The sequence below is a fragment of the Myotis yumanensis genome, unplaced genomic scaffold (assembly GCF_028538775.1).
Source record: "Myotis yumanensis isolate MYYU_CA2020_CCGP unplaced genomic scaffold, mMyoYum1.0.hap1 SCAF_19, whole genome shotgun sequence".
In the NCBI taxonomy this organism is placed as follows: Eukaryota; Metazoa; Chordata; class Mammalia; order Chiroptera; family Vespertilionidae; genus Myotis; species Myotis yumanensis.
In genome coordinates, this window is record NW_027223770.1 from 26,411,010 (window position 1) to 26,428,600 (window position 17,591).

At 55.2% G+C, this 17,591-nt stretch overlaps 5 gene segments (V, D, J or C); all 5 read left to right on the forward strand.

Annotated features, from left to right (window-relative positions):
• The first annotated feature begins 484 nt into the window (after nt 1-484).
• On the forward strand, nt 485-3,508 carry LOC138998130 (Ig lambda chain C region-like). The segment is given in 3 exon segments: nt 485-489; nt 1,671-1,774; nt 3,026-3,508. Coding segments are annotated over 3 exon segments (429 nt in total).
• A 376-nt stretch (nt 3,509-3,884) lies between these two features.
• Nucleotides 3,885-6,847, forward strand: LOC138998131 (Ig lambda chain C region-like). The segment is given in 2 exon segments: nt 3,885-3,912; nt 6,528-6,847. Coding segments are annotated over 2 exon segments (348 nt in total).
• A 541-nt stretch (nt 6,848-7,388) lies between these two features.
• On the forward strand, nt 7,389-10,482 carry LOC138998132 (Ig lambda chain C region-like). The segment is given in 3 exon segments: nt 7,389-7,417; nt 8,632-8,702; nt 10,000-10,482. Coding segments are annotated over 3 exon segments (420 nt in total).
• An 809-nt stretch (nt 10,483-11,291) lies between these two features.
• LOC138998133 (Ig lambda chain C region-like) lies at nt 11,292-13,937 on the forward strand. The segment is given in 3 exon segments: nt 11,292-11,305; nt 12,098-12,168; nt 13,455-13,937. Coding segments are annotated over 3 exon segments (405 nt in total).
• A 386-nt stretch (nt 13,938-14,323) lies between these two features.
• On the forward strand, nt 14,324-17,439 carry LOC138998134 (Ig lambda chain C region-like). The segment is given in 3 exon segments: nt 14,324-14,347; nt 15,539-15,647; nt 16,956-17,439. Coding segments are annotated over 3 exon segments (453 nt in total).
• The last annotated feature ends 152 nt before the right edge of the window (nt 17,440-17,591 follow it).

Genomic DNA, 17,591 nt, shown 5'->3' on the forward strand with positions numbered 1-17,591 from the left:
CAACCACCCAACCAACCAACCAACCAGGCCCCTGAATCAGCTCTGAGTGCCAGTCGGAGCCAGAACCCAGAGCAGGAACTGCTCCGATGGGGCCGCCACCTGGGACATAGTCCCTTTTAACATAATGAGGGTTCCAGGAGGGCAGCAGGGGCTACAGATAAAACTATCGGGGAAGGAATCTATTGAGCCAAGTCAATGCTCTTATTGAGAGACATTGAACCCAGTGGGGAAATCCATTACCATCTGGGTGTTTCTTGGTTGGTCCATCACCATGGAGTCATGGAAAGCTTTGAACAGAGCATCCCACGGTGTGTTTGCCAAAGTTTGCCGATGTACATTAGCTAAGCAATGACACCGACTAATCCTGCAGCAGAGAAACAATTAAATATCATGTAGCCTAACAGTTCCCCCATCATGTTCATTCCTCCTACAAACACAAGGAGCTCTGAGACCCTCTTCAAGTTATGGTCACTGGTGTGGGAACATGGGGTGAGGATACGGCACAAGGAAACTCAGTTTATATTCTGATGGGCCTGGGTCAGGTTCAAGGTGACCATAGCAGGGGTATGGACCTCCATCATGAGGAATCTCACCAACTGATGTCATATCAGGGTGAGACTTTTTATGGGTGGATTAAGGATGGAGCAGGTGATGTCAGCCCTCAGGTGGAGTAGACATGGGAGTTGACCTTGAAGGATTAGAAAGGGCACCGTCCTGGCCACAGAATGGGCATCCAGTGATGTCCCAGGGAGGGCATATCCACTGGAATTCAGGATCCGAGTAAGGGCAGGTCAGACCAGTTCAGAACTGGGGGCGTGTGGCCTGTGGGTTACAGCAAGGTCAGCCTTCCCCCTTGACACAGCACCCCCACACCACTCCACCATTGGGAGGGAAGGCAGGGGACACCCCCAAGGTCATCCTAAAAGACAGGCTGACAATTCTAAAGGACCGCCCTGACATCACCCTAAACCAGCCGTGGGCAAACTACGGCCCACAGGCCGGATCTGGATCTGGCCCGTTTGAAATGAATAAAACTAAAAAAAAAAAAAAAGACCGTACCCTTTTATGTAATGATGTTTACTTTGAATTTATATTAGTTCACACAAACACTCCATCCATGCTTTTGTTCCGGACCTCCGGTCCAGTTTAAGAACCCATTGTGGCCCTCGAGTCAAAAAGTTTGCCCACCCCTGCCCTAAACAGTGCCAATCTAGGCTGTCGATAGAGAAGATCAGCCTGAGCCCCTGATCAGATGGCTGGGGACATAGGAAGTTGCCAGAAGATTCTGTGCACAGGCCAACCTGCCTTTCCCTGGAAGGGAAGGAAGGGAGAGGGATTAAAGGCTGCCCTTCCCTCATTCTCTCACCCAGGGATTGGGGTTGTTTGGACATAAGAGAGATGTGCCACCCATTCCCATGGAAACTCACTCACAGTGAAATAAACGCCCTACAAACTCATCCCAATCCCAGGAGACCGCAGTAGACAGAGCATAGCAAACACCAATACCCTTTGGGAGAATTGCATCCAACAGTCCTGCTTTTGTACAAGTCGCTGTGTCATCCATCCACCCTACAATCTGCTGAGGTGGTGGAGGGGGGACAGAGCGCGCCCCTGGCAGAGCAGACAGCAGCCGGGGGCAGTGGCCCAGGCTTCCTCCATCACAGTTGCAGGTGGGGGCTCAGGGGTGGGGCAGGGCCTCCCAGAGAGAGGTTTTTGTATGAGTTTGTGTCACAGTGTAGGGTGTTCGGCGGAGGGACCCAGCTGACCGTCCTAGGTGAGTCTCTCCTTCCCCATCCTTTGCTGCTCTCCCAGAGGATTGGGCCATTTTCTGCGAATTCTGCTCTTTCTCTGGCTCCTGTTTCAGCCTGTGGCCAAGCTTTCACCCTGGATCCTGGCCCTTGGTAACCTGAGCTCTGTGGGTTTCTGCTCTTACTGTCCTATTTGGTCACCCTCAGCCATTCACCTCTGTCCCCAGAGACAGGGGAATGGTCAGGGTGCCCTGTGTGTGGCTTCTTCCATCTGTCTGCCAGGTTCATGCTGGATTCTAGATGGGCTCTGTTTTGTTTCCCCTGATGGGCTCTTGTGGGTGTCAATAGGGCCCCCATCCCAAAGAGATATAGGATAAGGACTACAGAAGGGGAAACCTAATTCTAGGCTGCCCCGGAACCTTCAGGGCCAAGATTGGAGACACCCAAGTCAGAGGTTCAGATGTCGTGAACAGGGGCCAGGAATGGTGCTGGGGCGCAGGGCTCCCCAGGGCTGCATGGAGCTGCCAAGCGGAGTCCTGACCAGCCTCGCACAAGGGAAGCCTGCAGGAGGAAGGGCACAGGGGAGGAGAAGGTGCTGGAGGAAGGGCATGGAAGGACAGGTGTGAGGACAAGGTGGCCTTTGGTCTCTGCAGGAAGAACATTCTCGCAGAAGGAATGACAGAATCCATGGCACGAGAGCTCTAGTGATCCGACCAATTTGTGGGGATGCATTGACTGTAGAAGGAGAGAGACCCAATGACAGACAGACAGATTTCTGTTTCATCAGAAAAAGCTGCCACCCAGTTTAGACAGGGAGCAGGAGACATAGATGTGGGTGAAAACTGACACCTTTGGCTAAAGCTTTGAAGCCCCCAGCACAGAGGATCAGGCCAGAGGTGTCCACAGATGGACCCAGCAGGAGGTCAGAGGGCTCAGAGCATCTTTTGTGGGACAAACAGACGGACAGACACAGACAGGCCTGGTCAGATACCAGGAGAAGGCAGAGCCAGAGGGTGACAGTCAGATGTGTGGGGTCAGAACAGGGCCCACAAGGACGATGGTGGCAGGTTCCAGGCTCAGGGTTTCTCAGGAAAATGGGGACTTGAGGTAGGAACACCCCGAACTGTCTGCATGGCATAGACTCTCACACCCAGAGAGGCCTCTGTCCTCAGGGTCCTGCATGGTCCTCAGGACACTGTGCCCACAGGAAGACCGAGGTCAGCAGCTTTCAGGATGGACCCTGAGCCTCTCCCCTCCTGCCCCTCCCGCACCCACAGGTCAGCCCAAGTCTGCACCCTCCGTGTCTCTGTTCCCGCCATCCGCTGAGGAGCTCGCCAACAACAAGGCCACACTGGTGTGTCTCATGAGTGACTTCTACCCGGGCAGCGTGACGGTGGCCTGGAAGAAAAATGGCACCCCCGTCACCCAGGGCGTGGAGACCACCAAGCCCTCCAAGCAGAGCAACAACAAGTACGCGGCCAGCAGCTACCTGAGCGTGTCCAGCCAAGACTGGAAGTCCGCCAGCGCCTACAGCTGCCAGGTCACGCACGACGGGAAGACCGTGGAGAAGACAGTGGCCCCCTCAGAGTGTTCCTAGGACCTGAGTCCCCACTTCTGGGGACACTTCTCCCTCAGACACCCCCTTTCTCCGCTCCCCACAGTCCCCATGCAGCTCCTGCCAAGGTTGCTCACACTGGGCAGATCATCATCCCTCCCCATTTCCCCTTCTCCTGAATAAACTCCTGTCATTTCTCATCTGACATTTCGCATGTGTGTTCTGTGTGGGGGACGGGTCTTTGGGTTCAACAGAGGGCAGGATGGTCATGACATGTGACTCCATCTACCCATCGTTCGCTCAACCAACCAACCAGGGACCTGGATCAGCTCTGAGTGCCTGTGGGAGATGGAACCCAGAGCAGGAACTTCTCCTGCGGTTCCCGCCCCTGGGAGGCAGTCCTTTCCACTGGGAAGAGACAGGGGCTCAGTGACAAATACGCAGGGGCCCTGAGGACGGACCAGGGAGAAATGGGGAGGGTCCCAGGTGGGCAGGGGAGCAACAGATGGAAATATTGGGAAGGAAATCATGGAGGAAGGCGGTGGTCTTTGGGAACAGACATTGAAATGCCCTGCTCCATCATGGAGCCCAATGGGAGAGCCATTACAGGTGAAGGTTTGTGGTTGGTTCTTCACCACCGAGTCATGGAAAGCTTTGAACAGTGCCTCCCATGGCCCATTTGTCAAACTCTGCCAATGCACATTAGCTCAGCAAGCACACTGACTAGTCCTGCATCAGAGAAAGTTTAATATCACATAGCCTGACAATTCCCCAATCTTGGTCCACCTCTTACCAACTCAGGGAGCCTGGAACACTCTTCAAGGCATGGTTACTGGTGCTGGGAACATGGAGTGGAAATGAGGCACAAGGAGGCTCAGTTTATGTTCTCCTGGTCTTGGGTCAGGCTCAGGCTCAAGGTGACCCTAGCTTAGGCCTGGGACCTCCATCATGAAGGTCTCAAAGCCTGAAGTCAGATCAACCTGAGAGTTTTGGGGGTTAGTTTAAGAATGGAGCAGATGATGTCAGGCTTCAGGTGGAATTGACCTTGATGGATTAGAAAGGGCACCATCCTGAGCACAGAATGGGCATCCAATGTGGCCCAGGGAGGGCATATCAACTAGAATTCAGGAATAGAGTAAGGGCAGGTCAGACCAGATCAGAGCAGGGAGCATGTGGCCTGTGAGTTATACCAAGGTCAGGCCTCCCCCGTGATACAGCACCCCCACACCAGTCCACCCCTGGGAGCGTAGGCAGGGGATACCCCCAAGGTCACCCTAAAAGACAGGTTGGCAATCCTACAGAACACCCCCCCACACTAGCATCACCCAGAACACTGCCAATCTAGGCTGTCCCTAGGGAAGATAAGCCTGAGGCCTTGACGAAATGGCTGGGGACATAGGAAGTGGCCAATAGACTGTACACAGGCCAACCTGCCTTTCCCCGGAAGGGGAGGGAGGGGGAAAGGGAATACAGCCTGCCCTCCCCTCATGCTCTCACCAAGGGATTAGGGATTTGGGACTTAAGAGAGATGCGCCATTCTTTCCCATGAATCTTCACTCCCAGTGACAAAAATAGCCTCCAAAGTCATCCTACGTCCAGGAGACCATAGTGGTAAAGATCCCATCAGACACTGAATTCCGTTCGGAGAGTTGCTTCCAACAATCCTGCTTCTGTACAGCACGCTGTGTCCTCTATCCTGTCATCTGCTGTGTCATGGCAGGGGTAGGGGGGGAAAGGGGGCAATGTGTGCGCCCCTTGCAACCATGACAGCAGCCTGGGGCAGTGGCCCAGGCTTCCTCCATCACAGCTGCAGGTGGGGGCCCAGGGGTGGGGCAGGGCTCCCAGAGAGAGGTTTTTGTATGAGCCTGTGTCACAGTGTGCTGTGTTCGGCGGAGGGACCCAGCTGACCGTCCTAGGTGAGTCTCTCATTCGCTCTTCTCCCCACCTCCTCCAGCAGTTTGGGCCATGTTCTGCTAGGTTTCCTATTTCTCTGGCTGTTCTCTCAGCTTCTGGCCAAGTTTTCGCCCAGGATCCTGGTCTTTCGGGACAGTGAGCTCTTCCTTTCTTCCTTCTTACTGTCCTATTTGCATCCACGGGTCACTAGTAGCGCTTTCTCTCTGTCCCCAGAGACAGAGGAATGGACAGGAGGCCCTGTAGGCCCTTCTATGTGTCTGCCAGGGTCATGCTGGATTCTAGAGGGGCCTGCTCTGTCTTTCCCTGATGGGTTTCTATGGCATGAGATCATTTCTGGGGGTCAACAGTAGCCGCTGTCTTAGTGGAAGAAAGGATAAGGAGACCTGAGAGAGTCAACTCTTGCAAATTTTAAGGTGACACAGTTCCACCTGGGCCAAGGCTAGAGAGGGTCAGGGCAGGTTTCAGGGACTGTGGACTCACGAGCAGGGGCCAGGAATGGTGTTCGGTTAGAGGGGCTCCCCAGGGCCTGCATAAAGCTGCCATGCAGAGTCCTGACCAGCCTCGCACCAGGGAAGCCTGCAGGAGGAAGGACACAGGGGAGAGGAGAAGGTGCTGGAGGAAGGGTCATGGAATGACAGGTATTAGGACAAGGTGGCCTTTGGTCTCTGCAAGACGAACATCCTCTCAGAAGGTAACGTACAATTATTGGCATAAAGGTCATATCACTGGATGTGACCGACAAGCGGAGATTCCATTGACTGTAGAATGAGAGAGACCCAGGGACAGACAGACAGACCTTTTGTTCATCAGCAAAACTCATACTCACTTAAGAGAAAGTCCAGGACGGGTAGAATGGGGGGTGGGGTGGGGACAGAACTCCGAGGGCAAAGACCCTAAGACCCCAGCACAGAGGATCGGGTCAGAGGCGTCCACAGATGGACCCAGCAGGAGGTCAGAGGGCTCAGAGCATCTTTTGTGGGACAAACAGACTGACAGACACAGACAGGCCTGGTCAGATACCAGGAGAAGGCAGAGCCAGAGGGTGACAGTCAGATGTGTGGGGGACAGAACGGGGCCCACAAGGACAGGTGATGGCAGGTGTCCAGGCTCAGGGTTTCTCAGGAAAATGGGCAGTTGAGTTAGGAACCCCCCAAACTGCCCTGCACGGCATGGACTCTCACACCCGGAGAGGCCCCTGCCCTCGGGGTCCTGCATGGTCCTCAGGACACTGTGCCCACAGGAAGACCCACGTCAGGAGCTTTCAGGATGGACCCTGAGCCTCTCCCCTCCTGCCCCTCCCGCACCCACAGGTCAGCCCAAGTCTGCACCCTCCGTGTCTCTGTTCCCGCCATCCGCTGAGGAGCTCGCCAACAACAAGGCCACACTGGTGTGTCTCATGAGTGACTTCTACCCGGGCAGCGTGACGGTGGCCTGGAAGAAAAATGGCACCCCCGTCACCCAGGGCGTGGAGACCACCAAGCCCTCCAAGCAGAGCAACAACAAGTACGCGGCCAGCAGCTACCTGAGCGTGTCCAGCCAAGACTGGAAGTCCGCCAGCGCCTACAGCTGCCAGGTCACGCACGACGGGAAGACCGTGGAGAAGACAGTGGCCCCCTCAGAGTGCTCCTAGGACCTGAGTCCCCACTTCTGGGGACACTTCTCCCTCAGACCCTCCCTTCCCGCACTTCCCCACTGTCTCCCTGCGGCTCCTGCCCTGGTCGCTCAGACTGGACAGGTGGCCATCCCTCCCCGTTTCCCCTTCTCCTGAATAAACTCCTGTCATTTCTCATCTGACATTTCGCATGTGTGTTCTGTGTGGGGGACGGGTGTTTGGGTTCAACAAAGGGCAGGATGGTTATGAGATGTGACTCCATCTACCCATCATTAGCTCAACAACCAACTAGGGACCTCAATCAGCTCTGAGTGCCTGTGGGAGACGGAACCCAGAGCAGGAACTTCTCCTGGGGGGCCGGCCCCTGGGAGGCAGTCCTATTTCACTTGAAGGGACAGAGGCTGAATAAGAAAGATGTGGGTACCCTGAGGGCCAATGAAGATAAGATGAAGAGGGTCCCTGGAGGGCACGGTGGGCTACAGATGGAAATATTGGGAAGGAAATCATAGAGCCAAGGGTGTGGTCATTGGGAACAGACATTGAACTTCCCTTTCCCATCATGGAGCCCAACGGGAGAGCCATTACCAGGTGAAGGTTCTGGTTGGCTCCTCATCATAAAATCATGAAAAGCTTTGAAAAGTGCCTGCCCATGGTCCATTTGTCACACTTTGACAATGCATGTTAAGTAAGCAATGACACTGACAAGTCATACAGCAGAGAAACAGTTCAATATCATATAACCTAACAATTCCCCAATCATGCTCACACCCCGTACCAACTCGGGGAGCCTGGAACTCATGATGCTGGGAAGCTGGGCTGAGGATGCGGCACAAGGAAGCTCAGTTTATGTTCTCATCTCTTGGGTCAGCCTCAGACTCAAGGTGACCCTAGCTTGGTCTTGGGACACCCATCATGAAGGTCTCAAACCTTGAAGTCAGATCAACCTGAGAGTTTTGGGGGTTGGTTTAAGGATGAAGCAGGTGATATCAGGCCTCAGATGGAGTATACAAGGGAATTGACCTTGACGGATTAGAAAGGGCACCGTCCTTGGCACAGAATGGGCATCCAGTGCGGCCCAGGGAGGGCATATCCACTGGAATTCAGGAGCCGAGTAAGAGCATGTCAGACAATCTCAGATCAGGGGGAGTGTGGCCTGTGGGGTACAGCAAGGTCAGGCCTCCCCAGTGACACAGCTCCCCCACACCACTCCACCCCTGGGAAGAATGGCAGGGGACACCCCCAAGTTCACCCTAAAAGGCAGGCTGGAAAAGGCTACACTTACACCGTGACATCACCATTGTTATCCATATCTAGGCTGCCCTAGGGACCATAAGCCAGAGGTCTGGATCAGATGGCTGGGACATAGGAAGTGGCCAGTAGACTTTCTACACAGACCAACTTGTCTTTCCCTGAATGGAATTCGAGGGAGAAGGAATACGCACTGCCCTCCCCTAATGCTCTCACCCTGGGATAAGGGTGTTTGGACATAAGAGAGATGTACCACCCGTTCCCATGAAATGTCCCGCACAGTGACACAGATGCAAACCATACTCATCCCACATCCCAGCGGAGCAGAGTGGAAACAGCCTGTCAAACACCTAATTCCTTTGGGAGAATTGCTTCCAAGAATTCTTTCCCTGTGCAATGCACCCTGTCCCCTATCCTGTCACCTGCTGGTCTGAAAGGGGGGACACTGTGTGTGCCCTTGCAGACCAGACACCCCCTGGGGCAGTGGCCCAGGCTTCCTCCATAACAGCTGCAGGGGGAGGGGGGGGGGCTCAAGGGTGGGCAGGGCCTCCCAGAGAGAGGTTTTTGTATGAGCTTGTGTCACAGTGTAATGTGTTCGGCGGAGGGACCCAGCTGACCGTCCTAGGTGAGTCTCTCCTTCCCCCTCCTTCCCTGCTCTCCTACAAAGTTTGGGCTGTTTTCTGCTATTTTTGCTCTTTTTCTGGTCTTGTCTCAGCCTGTGGCCAAGCTTTCACCCAGGATCCCAGCCCTTGGGGACCTGAGGTCTTCCCTTCCCTGGTTTTACTGTCCTACTTGGTCACCTTCAGCCATTCACCTCTGACCTCAGAGACAGGGGAATGGACAGGATGCCTTATGGATTCTTCTGTCTGTCTGCGATGGTCATGCTGGATTCTAGTTGGCTCTGTTCTGTCTTCCCCTATGGGCTCCTGTGGGACAAGATTTATATCTGCAAGTCACCGGTGGCCCCTGTCTTAAGGGGAAGAGAGGAAGAGAAGCACTGAGGGGAAACCAGGTAGAAATTTTCGAATGACCCAGAAGTTCAGGGCCAAGGCTAGAGACACCCAGGTCAGAGGTTCAGGGCAGGTCTCAGGGACTGTGAACTCATGAACAGGGGCCTGAAATGGTGCTGGGGTGCAGGGCTCCCCGGGGCTGCATGGAGCTGCCATGCGGAGTCCTGACCAGCCTTGCACCAGGAAAGCCTGCAGGAGGAAGGACACAAGGGGGAGGAGAAGGTGCTGGAGGAAGGGCATGGAAGGACAGGTATGAGGACAAGGTGGCCTTTGGTCTCTGCAGGACGAACATCCTCTCAGAAGGTAACATACAACTATTGGCATAAAAGCTCCAGTGATGTGACCGACTAGCGGGGACTCCATTGACTGTAGAGTGAGAGAGACCCAGGGACAGGCAGACAGACCTTTTGTTCATCAGCAAAACTCATACTCACTTAAGAGAAAGTCCAGGACAGGTACACTGGGGGGTGGGGTGGGGACAGAACCCTGAGGGCAAAGACCCTAAGACCCCAGCACAGAGAATCAGGTCAGAGGTGTCCACAGATGGACCCAGCAGGAGGGCAGAGGGCTCAGAGCATTTTTTGTGGGACAAACAGACTGACACAGACAGGCCCGGTCAGATACCAGGAGAAGGCAGAGCCAGAGGGTGACAGTCAGATGTGTGGGGGGCAGAACGGGGCCCACAAGGACTGTGAGGGCAGGTGTCCAGGCTCAGGGTTTCTCAGGAAAATGGGCAGTTGAGTTGGGGACACCCCAAACTGCCCTGCACGGCATGGACTCTCACACCCGGAGAGGCCCCTGCCCTCGGGGCCCTGCATGGTCCTCAGGACACTGTGCCCACAGGAAGACCGAGGTCAGCAGCTTTCAGGATGCACCCTGAGCCTCTCCCCTCCTGCCCTCCCACACCCACAGGTCAGCCCAAGTCTGCACCCTCCGTGTCTCTGTTCCCGCCATCCGCTGAGGAGCTCGCCAACAACAAGGCCACACTGGTGTGTCTCATGAGTGACTTCTACCCGGGCAGCGTGACGGTGGCCTGGAAGAAAAATGGCACCCCCGTCACCCAGGGCGTGGAGACCACCAAGCCCTCCAAGCAGAGCAACAACAAGTACGCGGCCAGCAGCTACCTGAGCGTGTCCAGCCAAGACTGGAAGTCCGCCAGCGCCTACAGCTGCCAGGTCACGCACGACGGGAAGACCGTGGAGAAGACAGTGGCCCCCTCAGAGTGCTCCTAGGACCTGAGTCCCCACTTCTGGGGACACTTCTCCCTCAGACCCTCCCTTGCCCCCCTCCCCACTGTCTCCCTGCGGCTCCTGCCCTGGTCGCTCAGACTGGGCAGGTGGTCATCCCTCCCCGTTTCCCCTTCTCCTGAATAAACTCCTGTCATTTCTCATCTGACATTTCGCATGTGTGCTCTGTGTGGGAGAGTCTCTAGGTTGAAGGGTGGGTTACAAAGGGCAGGACAAGAATGACATGACATGGACCTACCTGAGGTCCACTCCACTCACCCACCAGGGACCTGAATGAGCTCTGAGTGCCAATGGGCGCTGAGACCCAAGGCTGGAACTTCTCTTGTGGGACCAGACCCTGGGACGGAGTCCTGGTCACCTGCAAAGGGATAAGGGCTGAGTGAGAGGCATCCAGGGGTCCTGAGGAGGGATCAGGGAGAAATGAAGAGGACACAGGAGGGCAAGGTGGGCTACAGATGGAAATATTGGGAAGGAAATCATGAAACCAAGGCCGTGGTCCTTGGGAACAGACATTGAACTTCCCTTTCCCAGCATGGAGCCCAATGGGAGAGCCATTACCAGCTGAAGGTTCCTGGTTGGCTCCTCACCATAAAATCATGAAAAGCTTCCAACAGTGCCTCCCATGGTGCATTTGTCAAACTTGGACGATGCATGTTAGGTCAGCAATGACACTGACAAGTCAGACATCAAAGAAACAATTTAATATCATACAACCTAACAATTCCCCAAACATGCTCACAACCCTTTCCAACTCGGAGAGCCTGGATCTCATGGTGCTGGGAACCTGGACTGAGGATGAGGCACAACGTAGCGCAGTTTACGTTCTCATGGTCTTGGGTCAGGCTCAGGCTCTAGCTGACCCGAGCTTGGGCCTGGGACCTCCATCATGAAGGTGTCAAACCCTGAAGTCAGATCAACCTGAGAGATTTGGGGGTTGGTTTAAGGAAGGAGCCGGTGATGTCAGGCCTCAGGTAGAGTAGACATGGGAGTTGACCTTGAGTTAGAAAGGGCACCGTCCTGGGCACAGAACGGGCATCCAGTGAGGCCCAGGGAGGGCATATCCACTGGAATTCAGGAGTAGAGTTAGGGCAGGTGAGAGGAGCTCAGATCAGGGGGAGTGTGGCCTGTGGGTTACACCAAGGTCAGGCCTCCCTGGTCACACAGCACCCCAAACCATCCCGCCTTAGGAGACACCCCCAAGCTCACCCTAAAAGACATCTTGGGAAAGACTAAAGTCCCACCCTGACATCACCAATTCTATCCCTATCTAGGCCGCCCTAGGGAAGATAAGCCAGAAGTCCGGATCAGGTGGCTGGAGACATAGGAAGTTGCCAGTAGACTTTCTATACAGACCAACATTTCTTTCTCTGGGAGAGGAGTCGGGGAGAGGGAATACGCACTGCCCTCCCCTCATGCTCTCACCCAGGGATTAGGGGTGTTTGCACATAAGAGAGGTGTGCCACCCGTTCCCATAGAACCTCCCTCGTGGTGACACAAATGCCGGCCATACTCATCCCACATCCCAGGGAAACAGAGTGGAAACAGCCTGTCAAACACCTAATTCCTTTGGGAGAACTGCTTCCAAGAATGCTATCTCCCTGCAGTGCACCGTGTCCCCTATCTTGTCACCAGCTGGTCTGAAAGAGGGGACAGTGTGTGTGCCCTTGCAGACCAGACACCCCCTGGGGCAGTGGCCCAGGCTTCCTCCATAACAGCTGCAGGGGGAGGCGGGGGTGGGCTCAAGGGTGGGCAGGGCCTCCCAGAGAGAGGTTTTTGTATGAGCTTGTATCACAGTGTTGGGTGTTCGGCGGAGGGACCCAGCTGACCGTCCTAGGTGAGTGTCTCCTTCCCCCTCCTTCCCTGCTCCCCTACAAAGTTTGGTCTGTTTTCTACTATTTTTGCTCTTTTTCTGGTCTTGTCTCAGCCTGTGGCCAAGCTTTCACCCAGGATCCCAGCCCTTGGGGACCTGAGGTCTTCCCATCCCTGTTCTTACTGTCCTACTTGGTCACATTCAGCCATTCACCTCTGACCTCAGAGGAATGGACAGGATGCCTTGTGGATTCTTCTGTCTGTCTGCGAGGGTCATGTTGGACTCTAGTTGGGCTCTATTCTGTCTTTCCATTTGGGCTCCTGTGGGACAAGATTTTATCAGCAAGTCACCGGTGGCCCCTGTCTTAAGGGGAAGCGAGGAAGAGAAGTACTGAGGGGAAACTGGGTGGAAATTTTAGGGTGACCCAGAAGCTCAGGGCCAAGGATAGAGACACCCAGGTCAGAGGTTCAGGGCAGGTCTCAGGGACTGTGGACTCATGAACAGGGGCCAGGAATGGTGCTGTGGCGCAGGGCTCCCTGGGGCTGCATGGAGCTGCCATGCGGAGTCCTGACCAGCCTCACACCAGGGAAGCCTGCAGGAGGAAGGACACAGTGGGGAGGAGAAGGTGCTGGAGGAAGGGCCATGGAAGGACAGGTATGAGGACAAGGTGGCCATTGGTCTCTGCAGGAAGAACATTCTCACAGAAGGAATGACAGAATCCATGGCAAGAAAGCTCTAGTGATCTGACCAATTCATGGGGATGCATTGACTATAGAATGAAAGCCACACGACAGACAGACAGGTTTCTGTTTCATCAAAAAAGATGCCACTCAGTTTAGACAGGGAGCAGGAGACATAGATTTGGGTGAAAAACTGAGCCCTTGGGCCGATGCTCCGAAGCCCCCAGCACAGAGGATCAGGTCAGAGGTGTCCACAGATGGACCCAGCAGGAGGGCAGAGGGCTCAGAGCATCTTTTGTGGGACAAACAGACGGACAGGCACAGACAGGCCCGGTCAGATACCAGGAGAAGGCAGAGCCAGAGGGTGACAGTCAGATGTGTGGGGGGCAGAACAGGGCCCACAAGGACGGTGATGGCAGGTTCCAGGCTCAGGGTTTCTCAGGAAAATGGGGACTTGAGCTACGAACACCCCAACCTGCCCTGCACGGCATGGACTCTCACACCTGGAGAGGCCCCTGCCATCAAGGTCCTGCATGGTCCTCAGGACACTGTGCCCACAGGAAGACCGAGGTCAGCAGCTTTCAGGATGGACCCTGAGCCTCTCCCCTCCTGCCCCTCCCGCACCCACAGGTCAGCCCAAGTCTGCACCCTCCGTGTCTCTGTTCCCGCCATCCGCTGAGGAGCTCGCCAACAACAAGGCCACACTGGTGTGTCTCATGAGTGACTTCTACCCGGGCAGCGTGATGGTGGCCTGGAAGAAAAATGGCACCCCCGTCACCCAGGGCGTGGAGACCACCAAGCCCTCCAAGCAGAGCAACAACAAGTACGCGGCCAGCAGCTACCTGAGCGTGTCCAGCCAAGACTGGAAGTCCGCCAGCGCCTACAGCTGCCAGGTCACGCACGACGGGAAGACCGTGGAGAAGACAGTGGCCCCCTCGGAGTGTTCCTAGGACCTGAGTCCCCACTTCTGGGGACACTTCTCCCTCAGACACCCCCTTTCTCCCCTCCCCACAGTCCCCCTGCAGCTCCTGCCAAGGTTGCTCACACTGGGCAGATCATCATCCCTCCCCATTTCCCCTTCTCCTGAATAAACTCCTGTCATTTCTCATCTGACATTTTGCATGTGTGTTCTGTGTGGGGGACGGGTGTTTGGGTTCAACAGAGGGCAGGATGGTCATGACATATGACTCCATCTACCCATCATTCGCTCAACCAACCAACCAGGGACCTTGATCAGCTCTGAGTGCCTGTGGGAGATGGAACCCAGAGCAGGAACTTCTCCTGCAGTTCCCGCCCCTGGGAGGCAGTCCTTTCCACTGGGAAGAGACAGGGGCTCAGTGACAAATACGCAGGGGCCCTGAGGACGGACCAGGGAGAAATGGAGAGGGTCCCAGGTGGGCAGGATAGCTACAGATGGAAATATTGGGAAGGAAGTCATGGAGGAAGGCTGTGGTCTTTGGGAATAGACATTGAACTTCCCTGCTCCATCATGGAGCCCAATGGGAGAACCATTACAGGTGAAGGTTTGTGGTTGGTTCTTCACCACCGAGTCATGGAAAGCTTTGAACAGTGCCTCCCATGGCCCATTTGTCAAACTCTGCCAATGCACATTAGCTCAGCAAGCACACTGACTAGTCCTGCATCAGAGAAAGTTTAATATCACATAGCCTGACAATTCCCCAATCTTGGTCCACCTCTTACCAACTCAGGGAGCCTGGAACACTCTTCAAGGCATGGTTACTGGTGCTGGGAACATGGAGTGGGAATGAGGCACAAGGAAGCTCAGTTTATGTTCTCATGGTCTTGGGTCAGGCTCAGGCTCAAGGTGACCCTAGCGTAGGCCTGGGACCTCCATCATGAAGATCTCAAAGCCTGAAGTCAGATCAACCTGAGAGTTTTGGGGGTTGGTTTAAGAATGGAGCAGATGATGTCAGGCTTCAGGTGGAATTGACCTTGATGGATTAGAAAGGGCACCATCCTGAGCACAGAATGGGCATCCAGTGTGGCCCAGGGAGGGCATATCAACTAGAATTCAGGAATAGAGTAAGGGCAGGTCAGACCAGCTCAGAGCAGGGAGCATGTGGCCTGTGGGTTATACCAAGGTCAGGCCTCCCCCATGATACAGCACCCCCACACCAGTCCACCCCTGGGAGCGTAGGCAGGGGATACCCCCAAGGTCACCCTAAAAGACAGGTTGGCAATCCTACAGAACACCCCCTCCCACAACATCACCCAGAACACTGCCAATCTAGGCTGTCCCTAGGAAAGATAAGCCTGAGGCCTTGACGAGATGGCTAGGGACATAGGAAGTGGCCAATAGACTGTACACAGGCTAACCTGCCTTTCCCCGGAAGGGGAGGGAGGGGGAAAGGGAATATAGCCTGCCCTCCCCTCATGCTCTCACCAAGGGATTAGGGCTGCGGGACATGAGAGAGATGCGCCATTCTTTCCCATGAATCTTCACTCCCAGTGACAAAAATAGCCTCCAAAGTCATCCTACGTCCAGGAGACCATAGTGGTAAAGATCCCATCAGACACTGAATTCCGTTAGGAGAGTTGCTTCCAACAATCCTGCTTCTGTACAGCACGCTGTGTCCTCTATCCTGTCATCTGCTGTGTCATGGCAGGGGTAGGGGGGGAAAGGGGGCAATGTGTGTGCCCCTTGCAACCATGACAGCAGCCTGGGGCAGTGGCCCAGGCTTCCTCCATCACAGCTGCAGGTGGGGGCCCAGGGGTGGGGCAGGGCTCCCAGAGAGAGGTTTTTGTATGAGCCTGTGTCACAGTGTGCTGTGTTCGGCGGAGGGACCCAGCTGACCGTCCTAGGTGAGTCTCTCATTCGCTCTTCTCCCCACCTCCTCCAGCAGTTTGGGCCATGTTCTGCTAGGTTTCCTATTTCTCTGGCTGTTCTCTCAGCTTCTGGCCAAGTTTTCGCCCAGGATCCTGGTCTTTCGGGACAGTGAGCTCTTCCTTTCTTCCTTCTTACTGTCCTATTTGCATCCACGGGTCACTAGTAGCGCTTTCTCTCTGTCCCCAGAGACAGAGGAATGGACAGGAGGCCCTGTAGGCCCTTCTATGTGTCTGCCAGGGTCATGCTGGATTCTAGAGGGGCCTGCTCTGTCTTTCCCTGATGGGTTTCTATGGCATGAGATCATTTCTGGGGGTCAACAGTAGCCGCTGTCTTAGTGGAAGAAAGGATAAGGAGACCTGAGAGAGTCAACTCTTGCAAATTTTAAGGTGACACAGTTCCACCTGGGCCAAGGCTAGAGAGGGTCAGGGCAGGTTTCAGGGACTGTGGACTCACGAGCAGGGGCCAGGAATGGTGTTCGGTTAGAGGGGCTCCCCAGGGCCTGCATAAAGCTGCCATGCAGAGTCCTGACCAGCCTCGCACCAGGGAAGCCTGCAGGAGGAAGGACACAGGGGAGAGGAGAAGGTGCTGGAGGAAGGGTCATGGAATGACAGGTATTAGGACAAGGTGGCCTTTGGTCTCTGCAAGACGAACATCCTCTCAGAAGGTAACGTACAATTATTGGCATAAAGGTCATATCACTGGATGTGACCGACAAGCGGAGATTCCATTGACTGTAGAATGAGAGAGACCCAGGGACAGACAGACAGACCTTTTGTTCATCAGCAAAACTCATACTCACTTAAGAGAAAGTCCAGGACGGGTAGAATGGGGGGTGGGGTGGGGACAGGACTCCGAGGGCAAAGACCCTAAGACCCCAGCACAGAGGATCGGGTCAGAGGCGTCCACAGATGGACCCAGCAGGAGGTCAGAGGGCTCAGAGTATCTTTTGTGGGACAAGCAGACTGACAGACACAGACAGGCCTGGTCAGATACCAGGAGAAGGCAGAGCCAGAGGGTGACAGTCAGATGTGTGGGGGACAGAACGGGGCCCACAAGGACAGGTGATGGCAGGTGTCCAGGCTCAGGGTTTCTCAGGAAAATGGGCAGTTGAGTTAGGAACCCCCCAAACTGCCCTGCACGGCATGGACTCTCACACCCGGAGAGGCCCCTGCCCTCGGGGTCCTGCATGGTCCTCAGGACACTGTGCCCACAGGAAGACCCACGTCAGGAGCTTTCAGGATGGACCCTGAGCCTCTCCCCTCCTGCCCCTCCCGCACCCACAGGTCAGCCCAAGTCTGCACCCTCCGTGTCTCTGTTCCCGCCATCCGCTGAGGAGCTCGCCAACAACAAGGCCACACTGGTGTGTCTCATGAGTGACTTCTACCCGGGCAGCGTGATGGTGGCCTGGAAGAAAAATGGCACCCCTGTCACCCAGGGCGTGGAGACCACCAAGCCCTCCAAGCAGAGCAACAACAAGTACGCGGCCAGCAGCTACCTGAGCGTGTCCAGCCAAGACTGGAAGTCCGCCAGCGCCTACAGCTGCCAGGTCACGCACGACGGGAAGACCGTGGAGAAGACAGTGGCCCCCTCAGAGTGCTCCTAGGACCTGAGTCCCCACTTCTGGGGACACTTCTCCCTCAGACCCTCCCTTCCCCCACTTCCCCACTGTCTCCCTGCGGCTCCTGCCCTGGTCGCTCAGACTGGACAGGCGGCCATCCCTCCCCGTTTCCCCTTCTCCTGAATAAACTCCTGTCATTTCTCATCTGACATTTCGCATGTGTGTTCTGTGTGGGGGACGGGTGTTTGGGTTCAACAAAGGGCAGGATGGTTATGAGATGTGACTCCATCTACCCATCATTAGCTCAACAGCCAACTAGGGACCTCAATCAGCTCTGAGTGCCTGTGGAGACGGAACCCAG